The following is a 10,876-nucleotide window of genomic DNA, read 5'->3' as shown; positions in this document are numbered from 1 at the left end:
AGGAGACAAAAATAGGTGGATCCCTGAGACTTGATGGTCAACCAATATAGCATTCTTGGTGAGTTACAGGGAAGTAAGAAAACATCCCATCCTCACATACAAGTACACACACACACCAAAGCTACTACTCATAGAAATCACTAGTCACTGATCAAGGATAACATATTAATCCTGAAACTAATTTTTATAGGTAAATAAAATGTAAGTGTAGGTATTATTCATGAGCAATCAAGTAAAAACACATTTTGGATAAACTAAATAATAATGTCACTTATTAAAGATTTGTGGTTAGTAATTGACAGATATATTAAGAAATATAGGTCAACACAATTTGTACTGAACAGTTTCTTCTTAGTAGGAATCATCTAGAGTGTATAAAACTCTTCAGCAATAGTTGGACATTTTAATTATATGTTTTATTATAGAAATTTTAATTGATTAAGAAGGCCATTATAATACAACTAATCTTATAATAAAATTTCATACATCATCACATGTAAACTATACTACTTTCTGTAAAGTAGGTATGCACACTTTTAAATATGAAGAGTTAAAAAAGAGAATAACCTAAACTAACCAGTGTTAATTTATATAACAAAACAGCTACAAAGTTCTGTATGTCCCTAAGAGAGTTAAATCAAATGCTGTACTTAAGACTTTAGTAAAATTAATGATAGAAAGTGACTCTAGATCTGTGTCTTACTTTTTTGCTCATTCTAGAAAACTACTTTGAAGAATTAAGTTGTAAGTCATTCTTCCAGTCTTCTAGTCTTTAGTCCTGCAGTTCTCCCATCTTTTTAAAACAGATCAGCATTTGAATGAATTATTTCCTTGTATGTAACTGATAAATCTGTTCATAAATGTAAAAGTTTTTACCAATGTTAATGAAAGTTTTTATTAGTTTATTAGGAATTTTATACAATGTATTTTGATCATACAAATCCCTCCCCCAAGTCCTTCCAGATCCCCTGTCCCTTCCCTACCTACCCCACCCCTTTTATATGTCCTTTTCTTTAAAGTGCATCAAGTCCAGTTTATGCCATCTATATAGTGTTTAATATGTTCCCTTCCACTGGAACAGGGTCCACTTTCTGGAGGCTACTTTGTTAAAGAAAGTTAACTTCATTCTCTCCTCACAGCTATTCATTATTAATAGTGCCTCTACTAGATCTGGGACTTTGTGCCCATTCTCCCATTTCTTGATCAAATTATCAAGCATTATTTAGATACTTTTATAAGCTCCTTCTGTCTGTTTGGATTTGTTGGCATGGTTGTTCAAATGTTTGGTATTTATATTTTGTATTTAGTAAATAAGACTTATTCTAGATGTCTGAGAGTCCTTTGCATTAAAATATTTTTCATAGTTCTAATATCCTTTTGCTTCCTCTTCTTTAAGGTTGTTTTGGTGCAAGTCTGTGGCCTGAATCCATGGATAACACCAATTATTCAGTGGTGTCAGAGTTTGTGTTACTCGGACTCTCTAGTTCTCGGGAACTTCAGATTTTCTACTTTGTTTTCTTCTCTGCATTGTATATTGTCATCATATTAGGGAATCTTCTCATCATCATAGCCGTGACTTCTGACAGCAGCCTGCACTCACCAATGTATTTCCTCTTGGGAAACCTTTCCTTTTTTGACATTTGTCAGGCCTCTTTCGCTACACCTAAAATGATTGTAGACTTTCTGAGTGAACACAAGACTATATCATTCAGTGGCTGCATAGCCCAAATTTTTTTCATTCATCTCTTTACAGGAGGGGAGATGGTGATCCTCGTCTCCATGGCCTTTGATAGATATGTGGCCATATGCAAACCTCTACATTATATGATCATCATGAACCAAACTACATGTACTGCCTTGGTAGTGATCTCCTGGGCCGTGGGCTTGGTACATACATTGAGTCAGTTATCATTTACTGTAAAACTGGCATTTTGTGGACCCAATGAAGTAGACAGCTTTTTTTGTGACCTTCCTCGAGTGGTCAAACTTGCCTGCATTGACTCATACATTACTGAGATACTTATTGTAGTAAACAGTGGAATTCTTTCCTTAAGCACTTTCTCTCTCTTGGTGAGCTCCTATGTCATAATTCTTGTCACAGTTTGGTTCAAGTCCTCTGCTGCCATGGCCAAGGCATTTTCTACACTGGCTGCTCACATCATGGTGGTAGTATTATTCTTTGGACCTTGCATCTTCATTTATGTGTGGCCATTTACTACCTATCCTGTGGATAAAATTCTTGCTGTATTTTATACAGTTTTCACTCCCATCCTTAATCCCATTATTTATACACTAAGAAATAGAGACATGAAAGCTGTCATGGGAAAAATTGCTGCCCACTACCTCAGACCTCACAAAGTAGCTGAAATGCCATTTGTAGCAAGGATTTCCCTTTATTGAAGTAAAACTCAAATTATTCAAACAATTGTCTACCTACAAATATTTTTATACAGTAGAGTAAATAAAATATATAATATAGAAAAGATTGATGGATATTAGCCAGTGTTTTTATAGTTATTAACTAGGCAAAAGTTTCGTATCCTTGCTCCAAAGAAAAAGGTACAATGTGTTTGATTATTAATGGAAGAAATAAAACAAGAAAAAATTCAGAATAGTATGTATGTACTAATTGTTTTGGTAATAGGTAAATGTAAGTATGATCTATAAACCCAAACCAGAAGAAAACAAAACACCTACAAATGTGGATTCAAATCTTTACTGGAGATAAATTTAGGACTTTTATCTTATTAGTTTTTTTAGAGAAGTGTCTGCAAACTACATGCAATGACTTTAAGACTGTATGGCTTGCTTCTCTGAAGTTCAGTGGCTCGCCAGTCTACTGATTTATGATAATAGCGCATGAGTACAAATAGGATTCTTAGTTAAGAGTATGCTCCCAGAGTATCAATTAAACCTAAGTGGAATAATTTTCCTATAATCACACTTTAGCATATGAGTTGTTCCATAATCCATATCATGTATTTCAATTTTTCATGTAAAGAGATTAATTAGAGTGATTGTTTTTGCATTTTAAATTATTAGCAGTAAAAAAAAATCCACAGGAATCTAAATAACTATTTCTACATCAGCTTTTAAAACCATCATATAAATAGCTTTCCAACTCTACATTTGGACCAAATACAAGTTTCTCAGTGGACTTAAAAACAAAATAAAGTGATAAAAAGCTAATGTTAAGCATGTACCCATTTGATGATTTGTACCACTGAGAAAATTTCTTCCCAGGGATTCAGAAATAATTATAGGATTTACTAATATTGATTTGAGTTGACTTTAAATTTAGTTTTCCAAATATTTTAATTCATAAATGACAGAGACTACCATTAGCATTAGTCTTTACTTTGTGCAGAGAATACAATTTACAATGAACTTACTCTCGTTTGATACTTTTTTATCCTTGAAACTACAGTTAATATTTTCAAGGCCAATAAGTACTAAAGAAAGGAGTTAGAACTTTTGTTAGCACTGGAAAAGAAGGAAAATTTGAATTAGAGAACTCTAAGTTTCTTCCATTTTTATGAATTGTTTTCACATATTCTTGTATAACTTGCAAACAAGCTTTATTTGCAATTGAAAAATTGAGTGTTTATCTGTATTTCTAGTAATTTCTTCTGATCAATGTCAGAGAGATTTCATGTAACTCAAGAACATTTTTTTATTCCCAACTCTTCACAGAACTTTTTAGAAATATACTTAACTTTTCTGTACTATTCATGCCAAGGTCAAGACACATAATTTCTTCCTCTATAAGTTCACATTGACACCCTTTCGCAAGAGCTCTGAAACTCCCCCTTGGACAGGATGTCATCTAACTGAGATTGTTCCTTCCTTGGGTCTCTCCTGAAGCCTTAGGCAATCTTTACATTTTTCTTTTATGTATTCTAACAGTTAATATCTACTGTGTTTTTTTTTTTACTTCAGGTTAAATAGTCTGTTTGATTAATAATTGTGTGCTCTCTCTTTTGACTAGAATCTGATAGAGATGCCTTAGAGCATTTTGGAGAAGATCTTGAAAAACCAGTAGCATTTAAATGCATCTCATAAAATGTGATACGTATAATGGAAAAAGTTAGGGGCTAGTTACACAAAGCTGGTAATTTATCTATTTACACATAAAGAGAAGTCATAACTTGAATAGTTTAAAATTTAAAAAAAACATAGCATGTGTGAGGTAAGTTCTATCATTTTATAAAACTAATGCTGAAAATTTATCTGATCTATGTCAGCATATCTATTTCCATAATTAACCTATTTACTTTTACTTTGTTTATGTTTACTAATATAATTGTTGATGTAATTTTTGTGAACATCTGTGATATTTTAAATGAGTTTTTAAATCCTTTTAGGTATGAAGCTATTAAAATTGATAACAGCTGGGAGAGGGAGAATCAGTTAACGTCAAAGGTTCAGCCCCCTTGTGGATGATGCCAGTTTAGTGGAAAGCCACTCAATCAAGAGTGTATTGGTAGCATCAATTATAGCATATATTTGTGTGTTGGTTTTTTTTTAAAAAATTCAAATGACATGACAGTCTTTATTAACGAAATGTATTCAACAACTGAATGGCTTGGGCTCTACCCATGCGTTTTCTATTTAATAAGAATGCACTTCCAGGGGTAAGGTGGGGAGGTGGGGAGGTGGGGAAAGATAGCTTAGTGGTTAAGAGCACTGACTGCTCTTCCAGAGGTTCAATTCCCAGCAAGCACATGGTGGCTCACACCTGTCTGTAATGGGATCTGACGCCCTCTTTTGGTGTGTCTGACAACAGCAACCATGTACTCACATACATTAAATAAATCTTAAGAAAAAAGAATGCACTTAATTCAGTTTAATAAAAATGGTCAGAAAAGTCCAGCAAAAATCAAAATTTCTTTTCATACTTATAGTACTAAAGGGTTAAATGTACAAGGTTATTTCTTTCTACACCTGATGCCTTTTTTGTTGTTGTTGTGGTGGTGGTGGAGGTGGTTGTGATAGTGATGTTGGGGAAGAGATTCTCCAAGTATCCATTTTATTATAGTAGAGGAATGCTGTCTATATTGCAATATTTTTAACACTTTTTAAACACTTTTTTTCCCTTTTGTGCAAAATGTTTTTCCTCATACAATGTATCTTAGTTGGTTTCCTTTTTCACCATCCCAGTCAGTTCCTTCCCACCAGCCCTCTCATCCAGAGCTGCTCCCTCTCTGGCTCTACAATGTATGTTTTAAATTGTACACAAAACTAAGTAAGCAGGAAAAAGAGAAACAGATTTAGGGGGAGTTGGGAGGAGAGGATAATACAATCAAATGTATTGTATAAAACATTTTAAGGAGCTAATATAAATAAAATATTTTAAAAGTCCGTGAGATGCCATATCCAGTGTTTCCACTCATCCAGCTCCTGGACAATCTTCAGGCTCTATTCCATTGAAGCCCTATTCTATGAATCTTTTCAAACCTGGTAGATCAAGCCCAGGTCCTATTCCAGTGCCCTGGCTTGGTCTGGCCACCTTGCTTCAACAAATTTTTTGCATACTGCCATGATAATATGGAAATGGTTTGTATGGGATGAAGTCAGGTGGACAGTAGAGACTGGGCAAGTGTATAGATTGTGCCTCCTGGTATAAACTTGGACTGTGTGGGCAGATCTGATGGAGTGTATCGGTACATGTGGCTGGATGGGGCCCATGGTAGGATATGTGTGTCATAGCATATGCCCAAAACACTCAACATTCTACTTCACAGATACTTGGACAGCCAAGTTCATTGTTGCTCTATTCAAAAGACTGAAGAAATGGAACTAACCTAAATGTACTTCAATGAACAAACAGATAATGAAAGTATGGTACATAGACACTATGAAATACTAATTTGGTGTAAAGAAATATGAAAATACAAACATTGCAGGTAAATGGATGGAACTAGAAAACATCATATTAATTGCAGTAACCCAGACTTGGAAAGACGACTATTGCTATTGCCATTGGCTGTCACCCAGAGGTGGATGTAAGTCCCTGTTCCTAAAGATATCATGCATTTCAGATGCAAGATCCAGGGGTCCTGGAGCTGGAACTGACTTGACTTGCCTCCTCACTAAAGACTAGCTTTCACAGTATCAGGAGTTACAAAGCAAGCTTCCAAAGAAGGGAAGCAACCAACAGTCATAAATTCCTGTTATCTGGACATAATAATAGCCTTAAGGGTGCAGTAATGGTATGCATACCTTGGTGGTAAGCAATAGCTCTCTAATTGGACTTAAGACAGTTCACAAAGAGGTAACACATGCCTGGAACTGGAAACTTAGGTTACTCAGGCCTAGTGAAGTCATTGAATTTAGAGAATAACCTACATCCATAACTTTACTAAATTGTGATAGAACCCATCATCTATATTTTAAATCGTCCTAAACTCATAGATAACTGTACTCTTCATGGCTCAAGGAAATTTTTCTTTTCAATAGACAGAGACCATTGCAGAAAGTCACAACCAATCAAAATGCAGATGTTTGAAGCCTAATCCAAAGGGATATATCCATAAAATAATTCCTGTGTCTAAGAGCTCAGGAACCATTGCTGAAGATAAGATGGAAAGTTTATAAGATCCAGAGGGTCAGGGAGTTTGTTATAAGCTTGTGTCTCTTTGTTAGGTCAGAAGCTACACCCATAAGGGTTCTCCAGCATGACTGGCTGTACATGATATGAACAAGAAAAACAAAGAGACCTGGTAATATGTGGAAAGGTTAAGAGACCTCAACCCTGCATAAAAAACTACAGGCAGCTAAGGCATGCTAACAGTTGCAGAAATGGTTTTCTTTAGGGATGAGCACACCTGATAACCTTTTAAAACTGACTACAGGAAACTCATAAACCTTAGAGACTAACACTCTGTAATTAATTTTGCTTACACAATGTAAATATATTAGTTTGGTCATTGCTAACTACTAGGATGTGTCATAGGAAGTATTAGTTATTAGAAAGTTACATACCCTGTAAGAGATGACATGGTGCCAATGTACAATATTTTTTAAATAATCCTAACACCTTGTATATATAAAATAAACTGTAGTCAAATAAATGGCCTTATCTCTATTATATTAATAAAAATCAAAATAAAAGAGGGCAAAACATATCTCCCTATTAATTTTTGTACCAATTTTCTAACGAAATAGAGTATTGGATGTATTGGTAAATAAATAAGGAAATGATCTGTAGTCCATTTGACCTATGAGAGGTAGATCCAAGATGATCCTCTGAAGTTTAAAAAATTCTTAAGTTTATTGACACTTATATAGTAGGGAAGGCAATGAATTTAAAAAGTTTAAAATCTCCCAATTGTTTTTGTTATATTAAAGTACCCTCTTAAGTGTAAGGACATATTGCATAACCATAATTTCAAAATAACCAAAATTAATTGAGTTTTGGATCCATTCAATCCATCTGTATGCTCACTTAGTGGAGAGGCTACTAAGCAAGTATGTGCAGTTTGCCCAGGGGAGACTTGGTGATATGAGTCTGGACATGCTGGTGGCCTTGGCAGATCATTTTTATTCTGGTGCCATTCACGACTAGCCTGGGGAAGGGACCCACTTCACCATTGCTAGGTGTTTGTTTTGGTTGTTGCCTTGGGTACCCCTGTCATGGGCCAAGCTGAAGCCTGCAGGGGATGTAGTGGATGTTCTGGTGGCCAGGAACCACACACCTATGCTTGCTTGGCAGACTCCACCTCTCCTACCATCTCACCCCCCTCAGGCTTTTTGACAGTGTGCTGCCTCATGGATGCATGCTGACACAATCTGGCAGTTCATAACTGCTTTTGTAGGGGTAATGTCTTCATGTAACTTGTTTGTGCCATCAAGAACTTCTCAGACATCATCACACATAAACCATTTACATTTAAGAATGGACTGCTGTTGTGTATATCCTACTTTGTGACCTGTTGGCTCATATAATATCCAGCTCATGATGGAGATCTCAGGTTGAATAGTAACTTGATGGTTCATTGCTAAATATTGAGATTCCAAGAAGAGCATATAGAAGACAACATATTCAAAAGAAAAAAAATGCTGTCTACTTCAAAATCCCAATTGTCTCCTCTGTTATTCACATATAGAGACATGCCAAATGCTACAACCAGCATTCCTATCTTCCACTAACACCTCAAGTACTATTGGTTCTGCTGGATTATATTGTCCTAATGGTAGTGTAGCCTGCAAAGTAGTCTGGGCCTATTGATGGCCCTTTGCCTATTCCAAGCCCTACTCAAAAGTAGTAGCTTTCCAATTGATTTTGTATAAGGGCCAGCGGAACACACCGCAGTGAGGAATGTTATTCCTTTAGAACCTAAAGGATCCTACAACTGTCTTGGTTGTTGGAGTGGCTAGTTGCAATAACTTATCCTTTAGCTTAGAAAATAATTACTCATAGCCTTGGACTTCTAAAAATTTCACTGAAGTACAAAGTCTTTGAATTTTGATGGAATTTAAAACCATCTGATGGACATATGTGTTACCTACAAATCCAAAGTTGTTGCTAATTTCTCCTCATTTTGCCCTGCCAACTTTGTGCCATCAACATAGTGGACCAGTATATTTTATGAAAGAAACAAATGGTCAAGACTGGTTTGACCTAAGTCATGACACAGGTGTCGAGGAGTTTAATTAAAACTGCAAAAATATATGCTGGCCTTGTCAACAGAAATCAAATTGCTTCATGTAATCCTTTTCAATAGATATTAAGGAAAGGTCCTTTGATAGATCACTGGCTTTATACCATCCACCAGAGAGAATATGTCAATCTGATTAAATAAGGACAACACATTTCTGAGAAAAATTTCAATGGAGTAACTACTTAACTAATTTTTTGATAGTTAACTGTTAGGCTGTATGATCTGTCTGTCTTCTGCACAGGCCAAATAGTTGAATTAAAGGGAGATGTGGTAGGAATCACTACCCCTACAGTTTTCAAATATGTGTTGGGGTCCCTAAGTGTTGCAATTCTTTAGGGGAAATATATATAGTTTCACTTGGTAAAGGCAACACCAATGGCTTCTATTTGGATTTCTTCAGCCATCACTTCACAGGTTAGGGAACAAATGTGAGATTTTTCCCACCAATTTCTAAGTATTCTATCCCAATTATACATTTATACATTCTAGACCTAGGTAAATAACCACAGAATAAATGTGAGGACCTAGTGGACCCACTGCAAGTCAGACTTCAGTTATTAACTCCATTAAGCAACTAACTTTGTAAGCTAGAGAGCAACAGTGCTCTTTGTAGGCTTCTTGAAGCAGTGTCAATTAAGAACCAGTATAGTAAACTGGGTGGGAAAGATGAGTGAGGGGAAAAGAATGGGCAGGATCAAGTATGGATAGAGACAGGAGAGGTGTCCAGAGGGCCAGGAGAATGAATCAAAATATAAAGTAGTGGGGGTTAGGGACCAGGGAGAGAAAGTCCCAGATACCTGGGCTGTGAGATGATACCAAGACTCAATGGGGATGACATTAACTGAAATGACCAATAGTGGGGAGATGGAACCAGAAGAGACCACCTCCAGTAGATAGACATGGCTTCCAGTTGAGGGAGGGGAACTACCAACCCAACTTCACAAATTTTAACCCATTTTAACCCATTGTTCCTGTCTAAAGGAAATGCATGGACAAAAAAATGGAACAGAGACTGAAAGAAGGGCTACTCAGTGACCAGCCCAACTTAGGATCCATCCAATGCACGAACACCAAATCCTGACACTATTACTGAGGCCATATTGTCACAGGGGCCTGGCATGGCTGTGTTGAGAAGCTCTCCCAGCAACTGACTGAGACAAATGCAATTCCTCTCAGCCAACCATTGGGTTGAGAGGTAGGAAACCGATGTGGAAGAGTTAGAGGAAGGCGTGAAGGAGCTGAAGGGGATTGTAACCCCATAGGAAGAGCCACAGTTTCCACTGACCTGGACCCATCAGAGCTTCCAGAGACTAAGCCAAAAATCCAAGGAGCATACATGGGCTAGTTCATGGTCCCAGGTGCATGTGTAGCAGATGCCCTATATTAACATTTGTATTGTTTAGCTTTTTAAAGCACTTATTGAAACTCAACTGTTTGCTATTTTAAAATAGATAACTTCCTATGACTTTTACTGTGTTTTAAGCTTGATAGAAATTTATTCTTTTCTTTATTATGACTTTACATATGAGTGACATTTTTAGATACTTTATCCTTTATCATTTATGTCTACTGTGAATGTTATCTGTTTTCCACTATTTCTTTATTTAAGCTTTATAGATACTTTAAAAGTACATTATTTCTATATTTTAGTTTGCATTCAATGTCAAATATTCAAGTAGAAAAGAATAGGGAAAAAAGTTTAAAATGATTAATCCTAAGTTTACCAGCGTTTTTGCCATTATACAGTTTATAATGTGCAACAATTCTGTGAATATATTAAACTTTCCCACTACACATGTCTGTTTTTCTTTAGAAAAATTCAAATGCAATTATACCATTTTCCCCTGAATATTCTACATTTTACTGTATTTTTGGCTCAATGATAATTTCAGACATTGATCCTTTTTTTAAAAGATTTATTTTTATTTATTTTATGTGTATGAGTACACTGTAGCTGTACAGATGGCCATGAGCCATCATGTGTGTGGCTGCTGGGAATTGAGCTCAGGACCTCTACCGGCCCCGCTCGCTCCAGCGTACTTCACTGTAGCTGTGTCTTCAGATGCACCAGAAGAGAGAGTCAGATCTCATTAAGGGTGGTTGGTAGCCACCATGTGGTTGCTTGGATCCAAACTCAGGACCTTCGGAAGAGCAGTCAGTGCTCCTAACCGCTAAGCCATCTCGCCAGCCCCCAATTCTTTTTTTTTTTTTTT

General features: G+C 36.2%; 1 protein-coding gene across 1 annotated transcript; it reads left to right on the top strand.

The window, feature by feature from the left end:
- Positions 1-1,419: 1,419 nt before the first annotated feature.
- LOC116084615 (olfactory receptor 4K5-like) lies at positions 1,420-2,400 on the top strand. Its single transcript, XM_031361698.1, has one exon. The coding sequence runs from the start codon at positions 1,429-1,431 to the stop codon at positions 2,398-2,400; it is 972 nt and encodes a 323-aa protein (XP_031217558.1). The 5' UTR covers positions 1,420-1,428.
- The last annotated feature ends 8,476 nt before the right edge of the window (positions 2,401-10,876 follow it).

This window comes from Mastomys coucha, unplaced genomic scaffold (assembly GCF_008632895.1).
Source record: "Mastomys coucha isolate ucsf_1 unplaced genomic scaffold, UCSF_Mcou_1 pScaffold9, whole genome shotgun sequence".
Lineage (NCBI taxonomy): Eukaryota > Metazoa > Chordata > Mammalia > Rodentia > Muridae > Mastomys > Mastomys coucha.
Note: the sequence above shows the minus strand (reverse complement) of the source record. Positions and strands in the feature narration are given on the sequence as shown.

Coding starts and splice junctions, on each gene's coding strand:
- LOC116084615 (XM_031361698.1), top strand. CDS start 1,429: ATGGATAACACCAATTATTCAGTGGTGTCAGAGTTTGTGTTACTCGGA.